At 44.8% G+C, this 27,538-nt stretch overlaps 1 protein-coding gene across 3 annotated transcripts in view; it reads right to left on the reverse strand.

Annotated features, from left to right (window-relative positions):
• Window positions 1-26,228, reverse strand: part of CANX (calnexin) — a 32,285-nt gene extending 6,057 nt beyond the window's left edge. The window contains exons 1-14 of one of the 3 annotated variants that reach the window (XM_073010418.1): window positions 26,049-26,211; window positions 22,853-22,927; window positions 18,985-19,158; window positions 18,501-18,574; window positions 17,627-17,685; window positions 16,128-16,269; window positions 15,597-15,678; window positions 14,587-14,779; window positions 8,431-8,620; window positions 5,083-5,196; window positions 4,304-4,460; window positions 1,869-2,084; window positions 1,107-1,226; window positions 126-252 (exon numbers count right to left, since the gene is read on the reverse strand). In XM_073010418.1, coding sequence (XP_072866519.1) covers window positions 126-252; window positions 1,107-1,226; window positions 1,869-2,084; window positions 4,304-4,460; window positions 5,083-5,196; window positions 8,431-8,620; window positions 14,587-14,779; window positions 15,597-15,678; window positions 16,128-16,269; window positions 17,627-17,685; window positions 18,501-18,574; window positions 18,985-19,155 — 1,645 coding nt within the window. In that variant the 5' untranslated portion in view covers window positions 19,156-19,158; window positions 22,853-22,927; window positions 26,049-26,211. Of the gene's footprint in view, window positions 1-125; window positions 253-1,106; window positions 1,227-1,868; window positions 2,085-4,303; window positions 4,461-5,082; window positions 5,197-8,430; window positions 8,621-14,586; window positions 14,780-15,596; window positions 15,679-16,127; window positions 16,270-17,626; window positions 17,686-18,500; window positions 18,575-18,984; window positions 19,159-22,852; window positions 22,928-26,048 lie in introns of all 3 variants that reach the window. The other 2 variants (XM_008015518.3, XM_073010419.1) reach the window with 2 other exon arrangements.
• Between the last annotated feature and the right edge of the window lie 1,310 nt (window positions 26,229-27,538).

Here is a 27,538-nt window from a genome sequence, read left to right on the forward strand (position 1 = left end):
AAGTGCTAGGATTACAGGCTTGAGCCACCATGCCTGGCTAAAAACAATCTTTAACTTGACTGTAAAGGTTTAACAACATCGTAGGGTCTTGGCTTAAAGCAGATTTTCTGGACTCTATTTCTTACCAAGTTTCTCTTCTCCTTCCTCCTCCTCATCTCCCTTGTCCTTTTCCTCTTCCTTCTCTTCTTCCTCTTCCTTCACATCCGGCTGAGGTGCATCAGTTTTCTTATACTCCATAGCACTGGTCTGTTTCTGAAACGTTCCCCAAAGTACAATTTTGTTTACATGTTCAGGTATTATGTTATATAATTCCTGAATGCCTACAGGCAAAGTTCTGTTCCAGGCTGTATACAGGGATAGATATATAGAAACGAATAAGATGTAACTCCTACCCTGAAGAGCGTGTGCGGACATGCGCTTGTGTGTTTCAAGGTAGAATAAAAACAAAAGGGCCAGACAGGAAAATACAGGTCAAAAAAGGTGACTGCAGCACAGATACAAAGAATAGTGTCAGAGGATAAGGCTGGAAAAGGAACTTGGGATCCAGTTACAAAGTGCTATGAATGCCAGATGAAGCATAATCCTCATTTAGTAGAAGTAGAGGGCCAAAATAAGACTTCCTTTTTTTATGATAGCACATGCAAAAAAGGCTAGACAAGAAAAACTAACAATAAGGCTGTGGTACCCCAACATACTGTTTTCAGAGTGGGGAAGGTGAAGGCAAAATGGATAATGAGGAATCAAAGACTGAATTTCAAATAATAGAAATAGGTATGCCAGCAGGAAAAGCTGATTATTGGCCAAGTGACTAGTTTTATATCGAAGTTTATTGGTTTTTTTTAGAAAGCTGCTGCCGAACATTATGGAGAGTAATAGATTAGGATAAATAATAAAAGCAACCAAGGGGCTATAAATCCTGTTCCCATTTGGGCAGAATAAATGGCCACTGAGGAACAGTAAGTAAGGTTTCTGAAGTCATCACCAAACATGGCTCAGTTATTACTGAGCCACTACAAAGAAAACCTCAGGCAACATTTCTTAGTTATTTTTAATAATCACCAGAGTGATGTCTCTAAAAGTGATTCTAAAAAAACCAAACTTCCTACCTTTCCAGAACAGCAGAAGAGGATAACCAGGAACACGGGCAGGGCTACAGTTAGAATATAGACCACCCACAGCCACGGGCGCTCTTCAGCTGCCTCGATCATCTGCCCCACAACGCCTGGCTGGAAAACAAGACAGGACTGGCTCAAAGTTCCGGCTTTGGACACCAAACATAGACCGCGTTGTTCTTCCACAGTTTAGTTATGGCACGGCACTACACAGGACCTTCTTTTTCAGAGAAAATGTTCATTAAATGTAAAAAAGAAATTAGAGAAAGCCTCCATCCTCTTGCTCTCCTTATAATCAAGGTGATTTCACTCTCATAGGTGCAAAAGCTGGCTTCTACATCACCTGCAAAAGGCTCCCCAACCTCAGGGTCCAGTGAATTTCTTATCTCAGTATCCCTGGCTCTCCAATTCTTAGGTTGGTCACATGACCAGTTGTTTGAAAATTCTGTATGTAGTGTAAACCGAGATTCAACATATAAGAGTGCATAAAAATATAGCCTAAATGACAAATTTTGAAATATATACCCAGATTAAAAAAAAAACCCTGAACATAACACAAATAGACTCTAAAGCCACTACATTAGACTAATGAAATCATGCCCCAAACCCAATGTTGTGTCTTCTACAGGCATATATATGGTTGTACTTTTTATGCCAATATTGCCAAATGAAGAAAAAGATAAACCTTAACACAGACTTTCACAAAATAACAGCTCCTTACAATAACATACAAATGCACCAGCAGCAAACACGAACCTCAGCAGCCCCATCAGCAGCTTTCTTCAGGCCCCATCCATCATTGGCCCAATCATCGACTACTCTTCGATCAGCACAAATGATAAAGTTGTCAAAAAAAATGTCAGAGGTCATGGACCACAGCTCCAAACCAACAGCACTAAAGGGAGTCATTCTGAAAGGCTCCAGGTCTTCAAAGAAATCTGGATTTGGTATTTTCCTGGGTTTCCAGATTCCCTAGAAAAAAATGTTTTAGAAAATGATTTCAGATAATGATCAACAAAAGTTTGTGGTGAATCTACTGTAAGAGAAATTTTGCATGAACAATGGAGAGAAATGCCAACTTCATGAAACTTGAAATAACAGGAAAATAAATAATAAATGCTACAGATTATTTTACACACTCTGCCTCTAAGATTGCAGGACTCCAACTGCTTCCAATTTCTACTATCACCCATGACCTTGGTCCAAACCAGCCCCTCAAGTTCCTGGCCCATTCAACAGCCTCCACTCTTATCAGCTGCTAATGAGAATGGGAGTGTAAGTCAGTACATACTTCTTCAGTGGTGATTTAAAATAAAACATACATGATCATCAACCAGCTAGTCACTTCTAGATAACTACCTAGAGAAATACTTACAACATACACCCACATATGTACAAGGATTATTACAGCAGCAGTGACTCTGAAAGCAAAAGTGACAATCCACCTAAATGGCCACCAACAGGAGAACAACTAAAGGGCAACTTCTTTTTCACTGCAACCTCTGCCTCTTGTGTTCAAGTGATCCTTGTGCCTCAGCCTCGTGACTGAGCAGCTGGGACTACAGGTGTGTGCCACCATACCCAGCCAATGTTTGTGCTTTTAGTAGAGATGGTGTTTCACTACATTGGCCAGGCTGGTGTCGAACTCCTGACCTCAGGTGATGCACCCACCTCGGACTCTCAAGTGCTGGGATTACAGGCATTGAGCCACTACGCCCGGCCTAAAGGGCAACTTTTTTAAAGTAAAATTTTTATTTTATCTTATTGCTTGACTACACAATTAAAAATATATTCACATAACATCTTTAAAGATTATGAGGAAAAAAAAATTTACAAACAGAAAAACATGTATTAGTATATGTATATGTACGTAACTATGCAAAGATCCTGCTGCAATGTTTTCACAGTATCAGAGCAGCTTCCCCGTTTCTGTATATCTATGTACATATATTAGCATATGTATATAAACAAAGTAGAAATTAATGATTATAAATAATTTTAATTGCCACTCTTTGTAGAGATTATAAATAATTTTACTTGGCTAGAAAGATAAAAGAAACAAAGGTCTGAGGGTGTACATTTCTGCATGAGGCCCAAAGCTTCACAACCTTACTACTTGTATCCTTACCATCTCCCCTTTGGGCCTCAATCTCTTTCTAGTTGCAAGCATTGAGGCCAAGCAGTGAGCTGACTTGTAGTCAAGATGCCGACTCATACCACAGTCCTCTACCCACCACGTCACAGACTGTCCAGACTCAGCTGTGGATCTTATGGCTGAAGCAACCCTGGCACCCAAGAGCAGGGTACCCAAATCAACAGTTTTCCATTTTTCTTTTCCTTCTGTTTTTAAATATAGTTACAAAGGAATTATGAAAGTTATTCTTGGCTGGGCACGGTGGCTCCTGCCTGTAATCCCAGGACTTTGAAGGGCCGAGGCAGGTGGATCACCTGAGGTCGGGAGTTCGAGACCAGCCTGGCCAGCATGGCGAAACCCTGTCTCGACTGAAAGTACAAAAAATTAGCCAGGTGAGGTGGTGCACGCCTGTGCTCCCAGCTACTCAGGAGGCTGAGGCAGGAGAATCGCTTGAACCCAAGGTGGAGGTGGCAGATTGCACCATTGCACTCTAGCCTGGGCGCTAGAGTGAGACTCAGTCTCAAAGAAAAGGAAGTTGACCAGGTATGGTGGCTCATGCCTGTAATCTCAGCATTTTAGGAGGCTGAGGTGGGGGATCGCGAGGTCAGGAGTTTGAGACCAGCCTGGCCAACATGGTGAAACCCCGTCTCTACTAAAAATACAAAAATTAGCCAGGCGTGGTGGCAGGCGCCTGGAATCTCAGCTACTAGGGAGTCTGAGGCAAGAGAATTGCTTGAAACTGGAAAGCAGAAGTTACAGTGAGCCGAGATCACGCCACTGCCCTCCAGCCTGGGTAGAAGAGCGAAATTCCGTCTCAAAAAAAAGAAAAAAAAAAAGTTACAGAAAGTTATTCACTCCAGTTTCTAGGTTTATCTTTGCAACACCTTACCCAATAAGCTCTCTTTCAACTTAGGATGTCTACCTTCTGCTTTTAATTCAATAGCTTGAATATAATGAACAACCATAATGACCACCCTGGCAGCCTGACTCTAGATAAAACTTCTATCTGAATACAAACAGATCAATGAAAGCAACTCAACCATCAAGAGGCACAAACCTGGTAACTGGGATTATCAATCATAGGAGGCTTCCATTTGCCTTTATAATTGGGGTTGTCAATCATAGGTCGCTGCCAGACACCACATCCAGGGGCTGACTCGCATTTAGGGTTGGCAATCTGAGGAGCCTCCCATTCTCCATCCATGTCTTCATCCCTATGGAGGTACAAACAACAAATTATAAACAGGTTCTGTGATGCAAGACTATGAACAGCTGGCTGGCCCAGGGCTGCCAAGATCCTGCTGAAATGTTTTCACAGTATCAGACCAGCTTCTCCTGTTTCTGTTTTTCCAGTAATAACAGTTTTTCAGGAAAAATATATTTTTTAAAAAAGAAGAAAATATAATTAAAATTGTCAAATTCTACCCTGAAATTGGGGAACTTGGCTATATTTAAGTATTAAGTTTGACTTCAATAAAAAGAGGTAACTTAGGCTGGGTGTGGTGGCTCACGCCTATAATCCCAGCACTTTGGGAGGCCAAGGCAGGCAGATCACTTGAGGTCAGGACTTTTTAAGATCAGTCTGGCCAACATGGTTAAAGCCCGTCTCTACTAAAAATACAAAAAATACAAAAATTTGCCAGGTGTGGTGACACACACCTGTAATCCCAGCTACTCGCAAGGCTGATACAGGAGAATCGCTTGAACCCAGGAGATGAAGGTTGCAATGAGCTGAAACTGCCACTGAACTCCAGCCTGGGAGACAGAGTGAGACTCCATCTCAAAAACACAAACAAAACAACCTACATAATTAAGAAAGTTAACTGAAGTTCTTACCAATCCTCAGGTTTCTCTGCGTCTGGATCAGGTACATACTCGGGCTCATCATCTAACCAGCCTTCAGGTTTTGTGGCCTCTTCATCTGGAATCTTAGCAGGGGCATCTTCATCCCTTAAACACAAAAGAAAAATTATGCCAATGCTGGTCACAGTACAGTACCACTTTGTGGATCAGAACAGAGTATTCTGAAAATATTTTGGTTTTAATCACAAAATTTTAAATAATTCTTCTTAGAAGATTCTTGTAAATCATATGTCTGCTAAGGGTCTAGTAAAATAACTCTTTACAACTCAATAATATAAAGACAAGCCAATTTAAAAATGGGCAAATGATTTTAATAGACATTTCTCCAAAGAAGACATACAAATGTATAAATATACAATACAAACATATAATAAGCATATGAAAAGATGCTTAACATCATTAGCCATCAGGGAAATGCAAATCAAAACCACGATACCACTTAGTACCAAGATGGCTATAATAAAAAAGACTCATAAAAACAAATGTTGGAGAGAATGTAGAGAAACTGAAAACCCTCATACACTGCTGGTGGGAAAGTAAAATGGTACCGCTGACTTGGAAAACAGTTTGGCAGTTTCTCAAAAAGTTAAATAGTTACCACATGACCCAGCAATTCCACTTTTAGGTACATATACCCAAGAGAAATGAAAATATATATCTATAGCAAGGCAGAGTGGCTCATGCCTGTAATCTCAGCACTTTGGGAGGCCAAGGCAGGAGGATCACTTGAGGCCACACCAACCTGGGCAACAAGGTGAAACACAGTCTCTAGTAAAAAAAATACACAAGGCCAGGTGTGGTGGCTCACACCCATAATCCCAGCACTTTGGGAGGCCAAGGCGGGCGGATCACCTGAGGACAGGAGTTCGAGACCAGCCTGAACAATATGATGAAACCCTGTCTCTACTAAAAAACACAAAAATTAGGTCAGGTGCAGTGGCTCATGCCTGTAATCCCAGCACTTTGGGAGGCCAAGGTGGGCAGATCACCTGAGGTCCAGAGTTTGAGACCAGCCTGACCAACATGGAGAAACCCCATCTCTACTAAAAATATAAAACTAGCCAGGTGTGGTGGCACATGCCTGTAATCCCAGCTACTCAGGAGGCTGAGGCAGGAGAATCACTTGAAACTGGGAGGCAGAGGTTGCGGTGAGCCGAGATCGCACCATTGCACTCCAGCCTGGGCAACAAGAGCGAAACTCCGTCTCAAAACAAAAAAGAAAAAACATACACAGCCAGGCACGGTGGCACATGCCTGTAATCCCAGCCCTCTGGGAGGCCGAGGCTGGTAGATCACTTGAAATCAGAATTTTGAGACCAGTCTGGCCAACGTGGTGAAATCCCATCTTTACTAAAAATACAAGTATTTTTTGTAGTGGTGCCGCTTGTCGTCCCAGTTACTTAGAGGCTGAGGCATGAGCACAGTGGTGCACGCTTTTAGTCCCAGCTCCTTCGAGGCTGAGGCACGAGAATCGTTTGAACCCGGGAGGCAGAGGTTGCAGTGAGCCGAGATCGTGCCACTGCACTACAGCCTGGGCGACAAAACGAGACTCTGTCTCAACAAACAAACAAAAAACCCACAAAAATTAGCCAGGTGTGCATATCGACAGTCCCAGCTACTTGGGAAGCTAAGGCGGGAGATGATCGCTTGACCCGATGAGGTGGAGGCTGCAGTGAGCCATGACCTTACCACTGCACTCCCACCTGGGCAACACAAAGAGACCATGTCTAAAGAAAAGAGGTCAGGCGTGGTGGCTCACGCCTGTAACCCAGCACTTTGGGAGGCTGAGGCGGGAGGATCACCTGAGTTCGAGACCAGCCTAGCCAACATGGTAAAACCCTGTCTCTACTAAAAATACAAAAATTAGCTGGGCGTGGTGGCACGCACTTGTGATCCCAGCCATTTGGGAAGCTGAGGCGGGAGAATCACTTGAACTTGGGAGACAGAGGTTGCAGTGAGCCATGATCACGCCACTGCACTCCAGCCTGGGCAACAGAGCCAGACTCCATCTCAAAAAAAAAGAAAAAAGGGCCGGGCGCGGTGGCTCAGGCCTGTAATCCCAGCACTTTGGGAGGCCGAGACGGGCAGATCACGAGGTCAGGAGATCGAGACCATCCTGGCTAACACAGTGAAACCCCGTCTCTACTAAAAAAATACAAAAAAGTAGTCGGGCGAGGTGGCGGGCGCCTGTAGTCCCAGCTACTTGGGAGGCTGAGGCAGGATAATGGCGTAAACCCGGGAGGCGGAGCTTGCAGTGAGCTGAGATCTGGCCACTGCACTCCAGCCTGGGCGACAGAGCGAGACTCCGTCTCAAAAAAAAAAAAAAAAAAAAAAAAAGCAAGAAAAGAAAAAACATATTTATATAAAAACCAGTACATGAACATTCATAGCAGCATCATTCATAATCACAGACAAAAAGGAGCAAACAACCTAAATGTCCACCAAGGCAGGATAAATAAAATGTGGCATTATCAAACCAGTAGAACTTATTCAATCATAAAAAGGAATGCAGTACTGATACATGCTTCAACACAGATACACCTGGAAAACACTGTGCTAAATGAAAGCAACTGGACAGAGAAAGCCACAGACTGTATGATTCCATTTATATGAAATGTACAAAGTGGACAACTGCAGAGGGGCAGAAAGCAGGTTAGTGGTTGCCGGGAGCTGCGGGGAGGAAACAGGGAGTGACTGCTGAATGGGTACAGGAGTCTTCTTAGGTGATAAAGCTAGTTAAGGTGTATAATACTGAACAAGGCTAAGTCCAAATCTCATATGCACCAAATATACAAATAAACTTGGCATTTATACTAGTGCAGTATAAAAGTTCAGTTATATGTATCTTACCTTTCAAGGAGGAAAAAGATCATCTAGAATTTAATTGCTAGGCATAGGAGGATACTTTTACAAAGGGTAAGAATTTCTTCAGTTTCTGACATTTCTGGAGTCACTGTATGGAAGCTGGAAGCTCAAAGATAGCCATATACAAGAATCCAGCCCCAGCTATCTTCATTTCTCCTCACTCTTCAATGTGCACCCTACATAAAAGGCCATGTAATTTCTCCCTTGCATGTCAAGCTTATTGCTGCTCCTCTACCTCTGCATATGACATTCTTCAATCAGAAACACCCCTTCCTGTATTCACCAACTCCTTGACTCTCACCCCTTTCCAGCTACTCTAATAGTTTCCCTACAGATTGGACTGCATCATGGATTACTGAAATTATCAGAGCTCACTTAACCAACATTTGGCTGTTCCAGCCACATGGAATATGTGAAATGCTTCCTTACACTTGAAGACAGGTCCCCAAGACTCACCAGTCATCTGGCTTGACAGCTTCTGGATCTGGGATTTTTGGTCTTTCATCCCAATCCTCGGGCTTCCGGTCTTCTGGGTCCTCAATTTCACGTGAAGGATTTACAGGAGGAGTCATGTCATTGAGCAGATTTCCACTATTCACCACCGATTGGTCAACTAGTATTTCAAAACTATTGTCTGGATTCAAGACTGAAAAAAACATTAAATGGAATTAAAAGTACTTAATTTCCCAAGCTCCCTTTACCATAATACAAAAGATCATGACTTCTAACATGAAGCAGCAGAACAGAAGTATGACCTGAGGCTTTGGGGTAAGAACAATGCCTGGTTCTTGGGGTCTTGGGCAAGTTAGCACCCATTTCCTTATGCACAAAACATGAATGCTTAGTTTCTCAGATTTCTAAGAATTACAACAAATGATAGTTAAAATCTTTAACACCAAAGACTTTACTTATAGACACTAAAAAAAATAATAAATCAAGAAACCTTAATAAACTAACACGATTATTGGGCTTACATATATATAACAGTGAGCAGACAAATTAGTGGACTTATAACTACTTCCCAGTACAAAAGGTCCATTTCTTTATTTCTAATAGAGCTGGTATTATTACCACGTCACTGAAATTACACAAACCTCTAATTTATTAAAACGCATGTCCACTCATGGTTCTCCTTTTTAACTCCCATGGAGAATGAAAAAACAAGTTTAAATCCATAAAAGCTTTTTTTTAGTTTAATTTTATTTTTTTGAGACAAAGAGTCTTGCTCTGTCTCCCAGGCTGGAGTGCAGTGGTGTGATCTTGGCTCACTGCAACTCCTGCCTCCCAGGTTCAAGTGATTCTCCTGCCTCAGCCTCTGGAGTAGCTGGAACTACAGATGGCCCCATGCCACCATGCCCAGCTAATTTTTTGTATTTTCAGTAGAGATGGAGTTTTGCCATGTTGCCCAGGCTGGTCAATCCACCTAACCTCAGCCTCCCAAACTGTTAAGATTATAGGGGTGAGCCACCATGCCCAGCCACATGGGCCCCATAAAAGCATCTTAAGTGTGACGTAAAGGCCAGATTCCACACCTAGATATCTAACACGTGCGTGACTGAGTTATAGCACATCCTGACAAGAAATCCTATGCTGCTGCATCAGTGATAATGAAAACGAATATTTTTGTGAGGAAGAACTTCACACTCTTTTGTTGTTAAGAAAGTCAAGGCTGGGTGTGGTGGCTCATGCCTGTAATCCCAGCACTTTGGGAGGCTAAGGCAGGTAGATCACTTGAGGCCATGAGTTCGAGACCAGCCTGGCCAACATAGTGAAACCCTGTCTCCACTGAAAATACAAAAACTAGGTGGGCACGTTGGTGCACACCTGTAAACCCAACTACTTGGGAGGGTAAGGCACAAGTATCACTTGAACCTGGGAGGTAGAGATTGCAGTGTTTCTGTCTCAAAAAAAAAAAAATTAGGGTCAGGCGTGGTGGTTCATGCCTGTAATCTCAGCACTTTGGGAGGCTGAGGCGGACAGATCATGAGGTCAGGAGATCAAGACCATACTGGCTAACATGGTGAAACCCCGTCTCTACTAAAAATACAAAAAATTAGCTGGGCGCGGTGGCGGGCGCCAGTAATCCCAGCTACTCAGGAGGCTGAGGCAGGAGAATGGCGTGAACCCAGGAGGCGGAGCTTGCAGTGAGCCAAGATCGTACCACTGCACTCCAGCCTGGGCGACAGAGTGAGACTCCGTCTCAAAAAAAAAAAAAGTTAGATACAGCACGTAAAGTTGTATATGTGTACATACACATATGGACAAATATATATCACAATGTTGATGTTTAAGATAATTTTAAGTGACCTCTTTGTGTATGTTTTTTGTTTTTTCGAGATGAAGTCTCGCTCTGTCGCCCAGGCTGGAGTGCAGTGGTGCGATCTCAGCTCACTGCAAGCTTCGCCTCCTGGGTTCACGCCATTCTTCTGCCTCAGCCTCCCAAGTAGCTGGGACTACAGGCACCCGCCAATGCACCCAGCTAATTTTTTGTATTTTTAGGAGATAGGGTTTCACGGTGGTCTCAATCTCCTGACCTCATGATCCGCCCGCCTCGGCCTCCCAAAGTGCTGGCATTACAGGCATGCGCCACTGCACCCAGCCCATTGTGTTATGTTTTTATTGACATATCATACTTGTACATATTTTTGGGGTACGTGTGATATTTTGGCAGGTGTATATAACGTGTAATGACCAAATCACAGTAATTGGACGGGCCTGGTGGCTCATGCCTATAATCCCAGCACTCTGGGAGGCTGAGGCAGACGGATCATTTGGGGTTGGGAGTCTGAGACCAGGCTTACCAACACGGTGAAACCCCAACTCTACTAAACATACAAAAAAATTAGCCAGGCATGGTGGCGCACGCCTGTAGTCCCAACTACTCGGGAGGCAGAGGCAGGAGAATCGCTTGAACCCAGGAGGCGGAAGTTGCAGTGAGCTGAGATCAGGCCACTGCACTCCAGCCTGGGCAACAGAGCAAGACTCTCATCTCAAAAAACAAACAAACAAACAAAAAACCAAATCACAGTAATTGAAATATTTGTAACCTTAAACATTTACCTTTTCTTTCTTTTTATTTTATAGAGACAGAGCCTCACTCTGTCACTGAGGCTGGAGTGCAGTGGCCCAATCACAGCTCACTGCAATCTTGAAATCCTGAACTCAAGGGATCTTTCCACACCACAGCCTCCCAAACATCTGGGACTACAGGTACATGCCACCAAGCCTGAATAATTGTTTTTTTGTAGGAACAGGGTCTTACTATGCTGCCCGGGCTAGTCTAGAACTCCTGGCCTCAAGTGATCCTCCCACCTCAGCCTCCCAAAAGCGCAGGGATTATAGGCTTGAACCACTGCACCTGACTCCATTTACTTTTTCTTTGTATTGGGAACATTATAATTCTCTTCCAGCTATTCTGAAATATACCATAAATTGTTCTAACTATAATTTCCCTACTGTACTATCAAATATTAGAATTTATTCCTTCTACCTCATTATATTTCTGTACCAATTAACCAACTTGTCTTCAACCCTCTCCCTCACTTGAAGTGTTTTCTTCTTGCTTATTTATGGCTTCTGAATTTCTATACCTTAAATATGTATTACTTTTGGAAATAACAAAAAAAGGTTGGGCCGGGCACAGTGGCTCACACCTGTAATCCTAGCGCTTTGGGAGGTCGAGGTGGGCGGATCAATTGAGATCAAGAGTTCAAGACCAGCCTGGCCAACAATGTGAAACCCTGAAACCCTGTCTACTAAAAATACAAAAATGAGTTGGGCATGATGGTGTGTGCCTGTAATCCCAGCTACCAGGGAGGCTGAGACGAGAGAATCGCTGGAACCCAGGAGGCAGAGGCTGCAGTGAGCAAAGATGGCGTCACTGCACTCCAGCCTGGGCAACAAAGCAAGAGTCCGTCACAAAAAAAAAAAAAAAAAAGAAAAAAGGTTATTATATTCTAGGCTGGGTACAGTCACTCACACCTGTAATCCCAGCACTTTTGGGGGCTGAGGCGGGCAGATCACTTGAGGTCAGGAGTCCAAGACCAACCTGGCCAATATGGTGAAACCTGGTCTCTACTAAAAATAGAAAAATTAGCTGGGCATGGTGGCACAAGCTTGTAATCCCAGCTACTCAGGAGGCTGAGGCATGAGAATCACTGGAACCCGGGAGGCAGAGGTTGCAGTAGGCCAAGATCACGCTACCGTGCTCCAGCCTGGGTGACAGAGCAACACTCCGCCTCAAAAAAATTAAAAAGGTAGTCTGGGTGCAGTGGCTCATGCCTGTAACCCAGCACTTTGGGAGGCTGAGGCGGGCGATCACCTGAGGTCAGGAGTTTGAGACCAGCCTGACTAACATGGAGAAAACCCATCTCTACTAAAAATAAATAAATAATTAGCCAGGCGTGGTGGCACATGCCTGTAATCCCAGCCACTCGGGAGCCTGAGTCAAGAGAATCGCTTGAACGCAAGAGGCAGAGGTTGTGGTGAGCCGAGACCACGCAATTGCACTTCAGCCTGGGCAACAAGAGTGAAACTCCATCTCAAAAAAAAAAAAAAAAAAGAAAAGAAAAGAAAAGAAAAAAAGGTTATTATATTCTTCAGAAAGAGGCATGCCTATATATGATCTCAAACTAGCAGGAAAAGCTTCAATAAACAAACCAAAATAAACCTGTATCAAAATGATTCAACTCAATTGTCAATTGTCCAGGTATTAGAACATCCAAAGAAGTTCAACTATAAGTTACTTCTGAAAAACTATTTTCATTGGATTTATGTATAATTATATATATAACTTATTCTATTATTCAACATCTCTCAACAACAACAACAACAACAAAAGGAAGAAATTAGGTAGATCAGAAAAGCTCTTTATAGGATACAAAAAAAAAAAAACTTTGTTTTTGGGGGGTGGGTTGGGGACGGAGTCTCACTGTGTGGCCCAGGCTGGAGTGCAACGGCATGACCTTGGCTCACCACAACCTCTGCCTCCCGGGTTCAAGTGATTCTCCTGCTTCAGCCTCCCGAGTAGCTGGGATGACAGGCACCCTCCACTCCACCTGGCTAGTTTTTGTATTTTCAGTAGAAACGAGGTTTCACCATATTGGCCAGGCTGGTCTTGAATACCTGACCTCAAGTGATCTGCTCGCTTCCGTCTCCCAACGTGCTGGGATTACAGGCGTGAGCCACCATATCCAGCAAAAAACACCAATTTTTTTTTTTTTGAGACAGAGTCTTACTGTCGCCCAGGCTGAAGTGCACTGTCGCAATCTCGGCTCACTGAAACCTCCACTTCCAGGGTTCAAGCAATTCTCCTGCCTCAGCGACCTGAGTAGCTGGATTATAGGCACCCTCCACCACGCCCGGCTAATTTTTGTATTTTTCATAGAGAAAGGACTTCACCATGTCGGCCAGGCTGGTCTCAAACTCCTGACCTCAGGTGATCTGCCTACCTTGGATGCCCACAGTGCTGGGATTATAGCCATGAGCCACTGTGCCCGGCCAAAAATACCTATTCTTAAAATTATCTCGAACCTCAATTCTTGTGGAAAAGAAGTTTTTGTGTGTGTTTTTTTGTTTGAGACAGCATCTCTCACCCAGGCTACGGTGCTGTGGCAAGATTATGGCTCACTACGATCTTGACTTCCTGGGCTCAAGCAATCCTCCTACCTCAGCCTCCTGAGTAGCTGAAACTACAAGCACATGCTACTGTACTCATTTAATTTCTTAATATTTTGTAGAGACAAGGTCTCTCTATGTTGCCAGGCTGGTTTGGAACTCCTGGACTCAAGCAATCCATCCGACTCAGCCCCCAAAGTGTTAGGATTACAGGTGTGGGCCACCATACCTGGCCAAGAAGCTTCTTTTAATGCTGACAAATTAAGGTCATTTCCCAACTAAGATATTAAAGAGATTCTTTTCTTTAGTGAAGGGTGACAGAATCTTCCTCTGCCTCCCAGGCTGGAGAGCAGTGATACGATCTCGACTCACTGCAACCTCTGCCTCCTGGGTTAATGTAATTCTGCTGCCTCAGCCTCCTGAGTAGCTAGGATTATACCAGCTACTTGACACCACGCCCAGCTAATTTTGGTAGTTTTAGTAGAAATGGGGTTTTACCATGTTGGCTACGCTGGTCTCGAATGCCTGACCTCAAGTGATCCGCCCGCCTCAGCCTCCCAAAGTGCTAGTATTACAGGCATGAGCAACCATACCAGGATGAGATTCTTCTTATTTGGAGGCTGGGGTAAGATTTACAATCTTTTTTTTTTTGAGATGGTGTCTCACTGTTGCCTAGGCTGGAGTGCTGTGGCACGATGATCTTGGCTCCCTCCCGGGTTCAAGCAATTCTCCTGCCTCAGCCTCCCAAGTAGCTGGGGTTACAGGCGTGTGCCACCACGCCTGGCTAATATTTGTATTTTTAGTAGAGATGGAGTTTCAACAGTTTGGCCAGACTGTTCTCAAATTCCTGATCTCAGGTGATCTGCCTGTCTCAGCCTGCCAAAGTGCTGGGATTACAGGTGTGAGCCACAGTGCCCAGCCAGATATACAATCTTTAAAGTAAATGGATGATAAATATGTAATACCATAAGCCCCCAAACTAATGGTTTTTCTTACTTAGTGTGTAAAGATGTGTTTTCTTATCAGTAAAATAAGTCTTCAGATCTGCATCTGGCCTCTTAGCATGTTTTTCTTCATAAATACCCGTTTTGGGATTTTTGTGTCGGAAGATGAAGTGCAGTTTATAGTCCTCTCCACATTTATCTGGACCAAACATAATCGTATATGGGGTCTTGTCGTGGAACTGATCCTTCAGAAACAAAAAAGGAGTATTTGAAGTCACTGTAGTCAAAGTGTTCAAAAGCAACATTTCAAAAGTGTATGGTAATTCCTCTTATAAAATTCCAAATATATTAATGACAGTTACAGGAAAAGCTAACTACAAGTTTATTTAGTGAAAAGGAATAACAAGCAATCATCAGTAAATTTAAAATAACATTTAAGTGCCTAAAAAAAGTAATGCACACATCTAGACAGTTACTGCTTCCTCATAAAACAAAGAAATAAGCTTGCTAAAACTAAAACTTACACAGAAGCAAAACCAGAAATTCAGATAAAAACAGTTGGTATCAACTTTGTAATTTACACTTTGAATAAAAAGCACATTAGTGTCAAAGTCAATATTCCCAACTCATCAAAAGAGTTAAACAGCAGGAGGAAGCCTTTATTTTCACAAGTATTAGAAAATTCTTTTTTTTTTTTTTTTTTTTTTTTTTTTGAGATGGAGTCTCACTCTGTCGCCCAGGCTAGAGTGCCGTGGTGCAATCTCGGCTCGCTGCAAGCTCCACCTCCCGGGTTCACGGCATTCTCCTGCCTCAGCCTCCTGAGTGGCTGGGACTACAGGTGCCCACCACCACACCTGGCTAATTTTTTGTATTTTTAGTAAAGACGGGGTTTTACCGTGTTAGCCAGGATGGTCTCAATCTCCTGACCTCGTGACCCGCCTGCCTCAGCTTCCCAAAGTGCTGGGATTACAGGCATGAGCCACTGCACCTGGCGCAAATTACAAAATTCTTACAAGGTAATAGTGGGTGTCCAGCTACATTCCAGAAATGGGAATTACATACCAGGTTGAGCTCTGGTGTTTTAGAAAGCAGTTTCACATAAGCACCACCACATTCTATTCCATTTTGGAAATTAACCTCGTACCTAATATCAGAGAGAAAAGCAGAAAACCGTATGGCATTTTGAAAGATCAAAACTCTCTTAATGTATTTCCTCTCTCCCTCATCTTGGTCATGTTTTATCATAGGTCAAATGTTTACCCTTACAAAGGATTCCATCTTCCATTGTTTTTGAATAGCTATCAAATCCCACAAAAATAAATAAAATTAAATTGAACATTAATGCAGATTTCCAGTAAGTTTGTTCTGCAAAATCTACAAGTTATTTACAGTCAGGAAAATGAGTAGCCAGTTTGTTTCAAAATAATTTATTAGGCAGGAAAAACTATTAATTACAAGGTGTTTAAATTCACCCAAAAATCCCTACCACAAGTTATATAATCTTATAATTTTTTAACATAGAATAAAAGTTGTATAATGTCTTCTAAGATTACCCTTTGTAGAAAGCTTTTATCCAACAAGCATTTCACTTACTGAACAATGAGAGGCTTGGTGTCAAATAGGAAGGGCTTGTTCAGTTTAGCGGAGATGGCATGATGCTTGGCCCGAGACATCAATACAAGTCCTTTATCACCTGGAAGCTTTGATTCCTTCATTTCATCTACCTCCCACTTTCCTACAAGACAAAACAAAAAGGTTCTATTCCTTAACTCTACCTCTGAAGGTCCTACAGACACCAAAAAAAAAACAAAAAAAACAAAAAACTCCTAGTTGCATAAATATATTATACTGGGGCAGCCATGGTGGCTCACACCTGTAATCCCAGCACTTAGGGAGGCTGAGGGCAGGCGGATCACTCGAGGTCAGGACTTCAAGACCAGCCTGGCCAACATGGTGAAACCCCATTGCTAATAAAAACACAAAAATTAGCCGGGCTTGGTGATGGGCACCTGTAATCCCAGCTACTCAGTAGGCTGAGGCAGGAGAATCGTTTGAATCCAAGAAACACAGGTTGCGGTGAGCCAAGATCGCGCCACTCTATTCCTGGGCAGCAAGAGTGAGACTCCGTCTCAAGAAAGTAAATAAATAAATAAACACACTTTATTTGGCAAATATTATTAGGATATGGTTTTATAAAACTGTAGTATATTATACTGTCTTGAAATAACTTATTTCCAACATTCAGCAGCACGGGTGATTAAACAGATCTAATCCTATTAAATAAAAGGCTACACATGCACCCCTGAACCTTAAATAAAATAAAAGAAAAGAAACATGAGGCAACGCACAAAGGTGGCAAAACTTTCATGGAAAAATCTTTTTTTTTTTTTTTTTTTTTGAGACGGAATCTCGCTCTGTTGTCCAGGCTGGAGTGCAATGGCATGATCTCTGCTCACTGCAAGCTCTGCCTCCTGGGTTCACACCATTCTCCTGCCTCAGCCTCCCGAGTTGCTGGGACTACAGGCACCCGCCAACACGCCTGGCTAATATTTTTGCATTTTCAGTAAAGACGGGGTTTCACCGTGTTAGCCAGGATGGTCTCGATTTCCTGACCTCCTGATCTGCCTGCCTCGGCCTCCCAAAGTGCTGGGATTACAGGCATGAACCACCATGCCCAGCCTTTTTTTTTTTTTTTTTTTTTGAGATGGAGTCTCTCTGTCGCCCAGGTTGGAGTGCAGTGGTGTGATCTAGGCTCACTGCAAGCTCTGCCGCCCAGGTTCACACCATCCTCCTGCCTCAGCCTCCCCAGCAGCTAGCACTACAGGCACATGCCACCACATCCGGCTTATTTTTTGTATTTTTAGTAGAGACAGGGTTTCACTGTGTCAGCCAGGATGGTCTCGATCTCCTGATCTCGTGATCCACCTGCCTTGGCTTCCCAAAGTGCTGGGATTACAGATGTGAGCCACTGCGCCCGGCCGGAAAAATCTTAAAGCTTACGATTTCCTTTTAAACTAGTCTTAGGAAATGCCATGGAGACAACATGTCAAACTTCTATCTGCTATTATATCTAAACCAAATGGAATTCTCACCATCATATTTGGCAATTTCATCATCGGTATCATCTTTCTTGGCTTTGGATAAAATCCACCTGTAAGTAACACAAATCCCAAAATCAGTCTTAAAAATGACAGTTGTCTTGCGAGGGAAAATTATGTAAATACTCATAAAAATAAGACTTATTCTGCTCTTAGCCTATTTAACCACTCTACTTCCAACCTTTAAATCTGTCACACAACTAATAATAATATATTATCTTCAACTCACAAATCTATATGAAAAAGTACCAAACCTATGAGATAATTCCACTGATGTTTCAAGATCAAGAGAAGATTTTTTTTCCTCAATCAAAGAACAAAATACAGGGTAGAGTAGGGGAGGGAAAGGAGTGGAAGTAAAAACCACAAATTCCAAAAGACTATTTTCCTACATGGATGTTAACACTGAAGATATTAAAGTTAGAAATTTCAAGCCAGGTATGGTGGCTCACACCTGTAATCCCAACAATTTGGGAGGCTGAGGCAGGTGGATCACCTGCGATCAGGAGTTCAAGACCAGCCTGGCCAACATGTTAAAACCCCATCTCTACTAAAAAACAAAACAAAAAAAAAAAACCCCACAAAAATTAGCTAGCATGGTGGCACATGCCTATACTCCCAGCTACCTCGGAGGCTGAGGCAGGAGAATCACTTGAACCCAGGAGGTGGAGGTTGTGGTGAGCTGAGATCACGCCATTGCACCCCAGCCCGGGCAAAAGAGCGAAATTCCGTCTCAAAAAATAAATAAATAAAATAAAATAAAGTAAGACATTTCACTATATAAGATGCTATCCAAAAAGGAATCCACTATCCCATCTTATTTACATAATGTTTGCCTCTAAGATATATTTCTCTGGAAAACACTTACCCTGACAGAGTTCCTCTGTCAAAAGAATCAGCAAAATATACTTCCCCTGTTGGAACTGGAGCTTTGTAGGTGACCTGTGTTAAATATATAAATGAATTAAAAATTTAAATTTTCAGCAACATGCCTTTTTACCTAGAATCATTTATCCTGGTTTGCTTTCAACTGTCACAAAAATTTCATAGCTAGCCTTCAAATTCAACCCATATAATTGGCCTCTAGCAAGATATAACAAAGGCTGCCAGAGAGATCAATAAGTATTTTAGCAAATTTTGCTTTGCCTTTGAAAATGTTCCACATTTATCTTCACGATGTTTTTCTTTTATATTTTCTTAGATATGATATCTCCCTGTGTTGCTCAGGCTGGACTCACACTCCTGTCCTAGGCCTCCTGAGTAGTTGAGACTACATGTCTCTGCACCTGGCTATCTTCAAAATTTTATCATCTCAAGAGGTAAAAGGAATAGATTCAAAGACCATTTCAAACCTTGGGAGATGAAGGAGGAGCAGTGGTATCTGGTTTTGAGTCTTCTACCTCTTCAATGACATCGTCAAGGTCATCCTCAATATCAATCACATCATCATCATGTCCATCATGAGCCTCAACAATAACAGTTCCAAGTACCAGTAACATACACAGCAACCACTTCCCTTCCATGATCTACACATAAAAAGAGCAAAATCAGTTAAATGTATTGCCATTTATCAAACTTCATAAAGACCACTACCTCTCTCATTTAAAATTAAAGCTTTCAAATCACAGAGCTAAAAAGAACTTATTATTTCATTTTATAGATAAGGAAAGGCAGCCTAGAGAGGATAAAGGGTTTCCCTAAAATCAGTTAGAAGATTCCATTTCTAGAAAATTTCAAAATAAAACTGAAACATACACAACCATCCTCATATAGAGAGGATTGGTTACATAGATGTGAGGCATTCAAATACAATTTCCAACAAACTTTTGCATTTGTAAAGTGCTTTACAACAGACAAAAGACCTTTCCTACACTAATTTACAATGGGTACCTGTTAAAACATTACAATGAAATAACAGAGATGGCTGGGCGCCGTGGCCCACACCTGTAATCCCAGCACTTTGGGAGGCCAAGGCAGGTGGATCACTAGGTCAGGAGTTCAAGACCAGCCTGGCCAACATGGCAAAACTCTGTCTCTATTAAAAATACAAAAATTAGCTGGGCGCAATGGTGGGCGCCTGTAATCCCAGCTACTTGGGAGGTTAAGGCAGGAGAATTGCTTGAACCCAGGAGGCAGAGCCTGCAGTGAGCCAAGATCGCGCCACTACACTCTAGCCTGGGCGACAGAACAAGACTCCGTCTCAAAAAAAAAAAATAACACAGAAGATAATTCCTCTCACATTAAAGGTTTAATATGGATACTGTTGCTCAAATATCATCAATAGACATGTTTTCAAATTAGTGTTTTAGAACTCAACAAGAATATTAAACTAAGAACAAGCTACTTTTAAAATTCATATATTTACTTTATTTATTTATTTTGTGATGGATTCTCCCTCCGTGGCCCAGGCTGGAGTGCAGTGGCACCATCTCAGCTCACTGCAACCTCCACCTCCCAGGTTCAAGCAAGTCTCCCACCTCAGCCTCTTGAGTAGCTGGGATTACAGGCACCCGCCACCACGCCCGGCTAATTTTTGTACTTTTAGTAGAGACGGGGTTTCGCCATGTTGGCCAGGCTGGTCTCAAACTCCTGACCTCGGGTGATCTGCCTGCCTCAGCCTCCCAAAGGGCTAGGATTACAGGTGTGAGCCACTGCACCTGGACAAAACAAGCTACTTTTTTTTTTTTTTTTTTTGAGATGGAGTCTTACTCTATCGCCAGGCTGGAATACATTGGTGCTATCTCGGCTCACTGCAACCTCCGCCTCCTGGGTTCAAGTGATTCTCCTACCTCAGGCTCCCAAGTAGCTGGGATTACAGGTGTACAGGTGTGTGCTACCACACCCAGCTAATTTTTGTATTTTTAGTATAGACGGGTTTTCACCATGTTGGCCAGGATGGTCTCAATCTCTCGACCTCATGATCTGCCCGCTTCAGCCTCCCAAAGTGCTAGGATTACAGGAGTGAGCCACTGTGCCTGGCCAACAAGCTACTTTTATCTCTTATTTGCTAACCACGTAAGTGCCCTGTGTATTATATTAGACGTGTCTTGGGTGGTAGTGGGCTCTCTTTCCAAGGACCACAGATCTAAAGAAATAAAAACTGAGCTACACAGATGCACAAGATGATATGGTCGGTAGCAGGGAAATTTTCATTTTTGGCCCTGAGAAAGCACAGCTAAAAGGTGGGGGAGAAAACAAGTAGAAAATATATAACTAGAAATGTGTGCACACACACACACAAGATGTCCTTTTCTCCTCACATCCTCTGCCCACACAGTCACCCGATCAATCCTAGTCTTTCATTCTTCTCCATTACTGACATCAGGATACTTAATGTTACCTTATATTACTATGGCCTCTAGTTTCTTCCTCCTCTTTCAAGCTATCCTACAACAAGACAGACTCATCACCCAAAAACTATCATGAGTCCATGTCTGCAAAAATGTCTAAGTCTTTAGCTAGCAATCAGCACCCTCTCCCTCCACAGCTGCTCTACGTGCCATTTCCCCAAGAATCTTCAACTCCCTCGATTAAGACCTTATTTCCCAGCCTGGCCAATGTAAACACAGCCTGACCCCGTCTCTACCAAAACAAACAAACAAACAAAAAACAAAAACCACGATCCTGTCTCTACAAAAAATCAAAAAAAGAAAACTTCACCCATACATGGTAGCACACACACCTGTTGTCCCAGCTACTCAGGAGGCTAACATAGGAGAAGCTTGAGCCTGAGAGGTTGAAGCTAAAGTGAGCCGTTGGGCAGGGTGGGGTGGCTCATGCTTGCAATCCTAGCACTTTGGGAGGCTGGCAGACTGCCTGAGCTCAGGAGTTTGAGACCAGCTAGGGAAACATGGTGAAAGTCCCTTTCTACTAAAATACAAAAAATTAGCCAAGCGTGGTGGCGCACATCTGTAGCCACAGCTGCTCAGGAGGCTGAGGGAGGAGAATCGCTTAAACCTGGGAGGCGGAGGTTGCAGTGACCCGAGATGGCGCCACTGCACTCCAGCCTGGGCCACAGAGAGAGACTCCATCTCCTCAAAAAATAAAAATAAAAAATATGCCAGGCGCAGTGGCTCATGCCAATAATCCTAGCACTTTGGGAGACGAAGGCAGGCTGATCACGTGAGGTCAGGAATTCAAGACCAGCCTGGCCAACATGGCAAAATCCTGTCTCTACTAAAATACAAAAATTAGCTGGGCAGGCTGGGCATGGTGGCTCACACCTGTAATCACAGCACTTTGGGAGGCCGAGGCAGGTGGATCACCTGCGGTCAGGACTTCAAGACCAGCCTGACCAACATGGAGAAACCCCGACTCTACTAAAAATACAAAATTAGGCGGACGTGGTGGCCAGCTACTTAGGAGGCTGAGGCAGGAGAATCGCTTTAACCCGGGAAGTGGAGTTTGCAGTGTGAGTTGAGATCATGTCACTGCACTGGGCCTGGGTGACAGAGTGAGACTGTCTCAAAAAAATAAAAAATAAAATGAGCTGTGATGGCACCACTGCATTCAAGCCTGGGCAACAGAGTAAGACTGTCTCAAACAAACAAACAAACAGAAAAAGAAAGCAGAGTTTCAGAAATATTTGCAGACCCATGTTCATAGCAGTACTATTCACAGCAGCCAAGAGTCAGAAGCAACCCAAATGTCCATCAATGGATGAATGATTAAACCAAATGTGGTACAGGTATACAATGGAATACTATTCAATCTCAAAAAGAAAGGAAATCCCATCACCGGCTATAACATGGATGAACCCTTGAAGACAATATGCTAAGTAAAATAAGCAATTCACAAACAGATACCACAAAGTTTTAAAAAAGAAGGAAGAAAGAAAGGGAGGGGGCCGGGCGCGGTGGCTCAAGCCTGTAATCCCAGCACTGTGGGAGGCCGAGACGGGCGGATCACGAGGTCAGGAGATCGAGACCATCCTGGCTAACACGGTGAAACCCCGTCTCTACTAAAAATACAAAAAACTAGCCGGGCGAGGTGGCGGGCGCCTGTAGTCCCAGCTACTCCGGAGGCTGAGGCAGGAGAATGGCGTAAACCCGGGAGGCGGAGCTTGCAGTGAGCTGAGATCTGGCCACTGCACTCCAGCCTGGGCGACAGAGCAAGACTCCGTCTCAAAAAAAAAAAAAAAAAAAAAAAAAAAAGAAAGGGAGGGAGGGAGAGAAAGCTGAGCTTAATTTCTGGTCTCCTGGTTGGCATGGTGGCTCGCACCTGTAATCCGAGAACTCTGGGAGTCGGAGGAAGCAGGATGATCGCTTGACCAGCCTGAACAACAAAGTGAAGTATCTACGAAAAATTAAAAAAAAAAAAAAAAAATTAGCTAAGAGTAGTGTCATCCGCCTGTAGTTCCAGCTACTCAGGAGGCTGAGGCAGGAAGATCACTTGAACCAATAAGTGCAGGAGTTTAAGACTGCAGTGAGCAATAATCACGCCACTGCACTCCAGCCTGATGACAGAGCAAGACCCTGTCTCTAAAAAAAAAAGTAGGGCCGGGCGCAGTGGCTCACACATGTAATCCCAGCACTTTGGGGGGCCGACGCAGGCAGACTGCCTGAGCTCAGGAGTTCGCAACCGGCTTGGACAACCCAGTGAAACTCCATCTCTACTAAAATACAAAAAAATGGGCCGGGCGTGGCGGCGTGTGCCTGTAGTACCAGCTACTTGGGAGGCTGAAGCAGGAGAACTGCTTGAACCCGGGAGGCGTCGGTTGCAGTGAGCCAAGATCACACCACTGCACTCCAGCATGGTGACAGAGGGAGACTCAGTCTCAAAAAAAAAAAAAAAAAAAAAAAAAAAGTACATCTGTTGCAGTAACAAAGAATTCAACCAGGACTTTCCTGACAAGTTTTACCATAAGTATACAGGCTATAACTGTGTTTAGGTACTTTTATTATTTCCTAGGAGTTATTATGAACTACGTATTCTATTTCCACAGTTCATTACACTTTTTTTTCTTTTTTTCCCGAGATGGAGTCTCACTCTGTCACCCAGGCTGGAGTGCAATGGCACCATCTCCGCTCACTGCAACCTCCGCCTTTCAGGTTCAGTGATTCTCCTGCCTCAGCCTCCCGAGTAGCTAGAGGTTAATTTTTTTCTGTATTTTTAGTAGAGACAGGGTTTCACCATGTTGGCGAGGCTGGTCACCAACTCCTGGCCTCAAGTAATCTGCCCATCTTAGCCTCCCAAAGTGCTCGAACTACAGGCGTGAGAGCCACCGTGCCCAGCCAATTCATTACACTTTTTAAAGTAGTTCCATGTTCACCGTTTTATCTGCCCCTCCCAATTGTCCCCTAAAGGTGAAGAACCCAGCAGACTTCTTATTCCTAAAGTTACGGAAACCAAAGTGGGACAAAAGCTACCGGTGGTGGCTCATGCCTGTAATCCCAGCACTCTGGGAGGCAGAGGCGGGTGGTTCACGAGGTCAGAAGATCGAGACCATCCTGGCTAACACGGTGAAACTCCGTCTCTACTGAAAAATACAAAAAAACTAGCCGGGCGAGGTGGCGGGCACCTGTAATCCCTGCTACTCGGGAGGCTGAGGCAGGAGAATGGCGGGAACCCGGGAGGCGGAGCTTGCGGTGAGCCGAGATGGCGCCACTGCACTCCAGCCTGGGCGACGGAGTGAGACTCCGCCTCAAAAAAAAAAAAAAAAACAAAGCTACCACACTGGGGCCACAATTCAAGCTTCATGAGCCTGCAATTCATGCTCACCAACTGCCACTTCATCCCCTTAAGCTGTCTTCCAGGGCAAAGAGAACTCTAACTACAAGGATGCAATAGTGTGATTGCCAAAACGGCAGCAACGACTTTTGTCAAAACATTTACCCCTTATGGCCCTGAGAAGATAATGCGCTAAATGAACTGTGGAGTCCAGATAGTAAGGTGTGGGGGAATGCTGACACGCACTTGCAGCCAAGTCAGAAAATGTCTGTTGTGCAACACTGACCCCACACACAGTTCACTCGGGCATTCTCATGACCCAGTTACCTGGCTTGTTTGTGCACCCTGGTTGATGCAAAGAACTCCCACATAGTCCTTTACCTCTGCTCTAAGTATAATTACACCAAATGTACAACAGTTGAGTAACATGGCAGTTGATTCTATTCATGACCCTCAAACAATATTGGGCAAAGACTGAGATACAGAATGATTTTAAAGATCAATAAAATTCTTCCCCCTTAAAAAAAATCTAATTAAAAAATTAAGCAAAATATTCCATTTCCTAAATCAGAGGTAAAAAGACTTAACTATAGTTCATCTTGTCCTCTCAATCTTTTAATATTAAGCTCAGTTTAACTTCCCTCAACCAGCAATCACTTGTGTCATACCTAACAGTTAATACACAATGCCCAGTTTCTTCCATCACCATAACTGTGACTTCAGGTCCTGGGAAACAGGACTGAACCAGTTCACTAGGATGGCAGTGTATTGGTCCAAAGGCATTCAGATTACAGTAATGTATTGCAGTAATTATAGGGCAGTTACTAAATGTCGGACTTCCCTTATTGTATACATATCTGAATGTAATCCTCACAGATCCATCAGGTATTATTATAGCCATCACTTGACAAGAACGGGGGCACAAAGGGTAAGAAAACTGCCGAAGTTCACAGAGGAACAAATGACCAATGAAAGACTTGAGCTAGGGCCTTAACGTTAACCACTGCACTGCCTATCCCTGAACTATAATCCCAGCACCATCATTAAACTAATCGCATGACCTTGGGCCAGTCATTTCATACCTCTAGGCCTCCACTGTAAAAACAGATGCATTAGATGAGTTTTCGGGTGCTTTCCTGCTTTTAACGCCCTGTCCATCTCCAACTGGACGACTCCCCTCCAGAATAGGTGCTGTAACTGTTAAGTTTCTCAACCACTGCGTGTTCTCCTTCTAGTACATTCCCCTTTCTCTTCAGGGAGCTAGGGTCCAGTCTACTCTTTGGATTTTCAAATACTAAACTGTAACGCTAAGCCTAAACATTCCCTCTCGGTCTAACACCATCCTTCCCTACTACTAGGGGTACCCAGCAGGCCCGATTCCACTCCACACTTTTACCCAGTTACTCCAGCCCACCTCGCGGCTGCCAGGCAGCAGGCAAAGAGGCCGAAGAAAGCCCTAGAAGCAAAGCCACAGGAATAAGTCAGCTTTCCCAGAGGTCAAAGAAGGCTGTAGGGCCACCTGCCACGCCTCCCGACCCCGGCCGCGCGGCCTGGGCCCGCTCCCCAACCAAAGAGGCCCGAATTCGGGCCTCCCCGCTCACGGTGGGCGCGTCGGACAGGGCCTGGGCCCTCAACAGCCAGCCCGACCCCTCAGTCCCCGGCCACGCCCGACCCCTCAGCCGCAGAGGCGCTCCCAGCCCCCGGGGTCCTCACAGGCCCGAGGACGCACTCAGGTCTCCCGTCTCACCTCTAGCCTCCCGGGGACCGCGGGGTGCCCGTGCCCCTTCCCGCCCGCACACCTGGCCCCGCGCCGCAGTAAAGACAGAGGCGGAGGCGGCCCGACCGTCACGTGCCGCAGAACCAAGAAGCCTCGGACACCGCTGCCGCGCGAGCGAGCCCCACCGCACTAAGCCCGGCCCTGCGCCCGCCCCTGGCCCCTGAGTAGCCACAGCCGGCGCCAAGTCCCGCCCCCCCGCGCAAGCCCCGACATCCGGTTGGCCGGCGTGGGCATCGCTCTACGCACCGTCCCATACGCCCCCTACGGCTATTCTTCGTGGAGTGTGAAGATTGGTCGGGAGTGAGGCAGGAAGTGGCTGTTGGTTGGGCGGGAGGTGAGGGGCGGGCCACGCTGGATCGAGACCGCCGGGCGCGCGCTTCCCGGGGCGGGGCTGGTTTAACAGGCGTTCCCGCGCTCGGTTGCCGTGGTGCCTTCGGGGGCGTTCCGACCCAACCCCCAGCGGCCCTCACCCGTCCGGTTGCTGGAGCCGAGACTTGGGACGCATCGCGCGCCCTTAGCTGAGGGGGCAAACGGCAGCAGGCAGGAGGGGTAGGAGTCCGACGACCAGCCATCAAGGAGGGCCGGTTGCAGCGAACGCGGGCCTCTATGGGCGTGAGCAGAACGCAGCGCGGGCGCCTGGCCGGCCAGCCGTGCACCGCTCCGCGCCGTGTGAGCCGGCGCCGCAGTTCCTGCAGAGTCATGGCTCGGCCCAGGAGCCTGCGCAGCCTCGTCGCCCAGCATAACACACAGTCCAGAGTAACATAATCCGAGGTTATTTGAACTTTCAATTTATGTTTCCTGAAGTGAGATTAGGTGTCAGGGCAGAGGATGAGCCCTGAGATACAGGGATGACAGGATGAGAGAAAGCATGGTGCCGTGGAAAGATTTCAGATACGCCACCATTTTAGTAACCCACTCTTAGCACGTCTTCAGTTTTCAGTATGCTGAGAACCTCACAAAATGGAAGTGGCCCCGGGTTTTTCTAGACCTTTAGAGATCTTGATCTCTTGTCCTCTGTTTGTTTGGACACCCAAAGGCTTGAAAACTTGGGTGGAAAACACGAGAATCAGCGGATGTGGCACTGATCTCGAAGCCCTCTTGCCACCTGGAAGGGGAAGAAAGGCAGGGTTTGGTATTTGCATGAGTTACTGTCATCCAACCCTCAGCTCCCCAATTTTTTATTTTTATTTTTATTTTTTTGAGACGAAGTCTTGCTCTGTCGCTCAGGCTGGAGTGCAGTGGTGCGATCTTAGCTCACTACAACCTCCGCCTCCCGGGTTCAAGCGATTCTCCCTCAGCCTCCCGAGTCGCTGGGATTACACGCGCCCGCCACCACGCCCGGCTAATTTTTGTATTTTTAGTAGAGACAGGTTTCACCATGTTGGCCAGGCTGACCTCAGGTGATCAACCTGTTTCGGCCTCCCAAAGTGCTGGGATTACAGGCATGAGCCAGGCCCCTG

Source organism: Chlorocebus sabaeus, chromosome 23 (genome assembly GCF_047675955.1).
Source record: "Chlorocebus sabaeus isolate Y175 chromosome 23, mChlSab1.0.hap1, whole genome shotgun sequence".
NCBI lineage: Eukaryota > Metazoa > Chordata > Mammalia > Primates > Cercopithecidae > Chlorocebus > Chlorocebus sabaeus.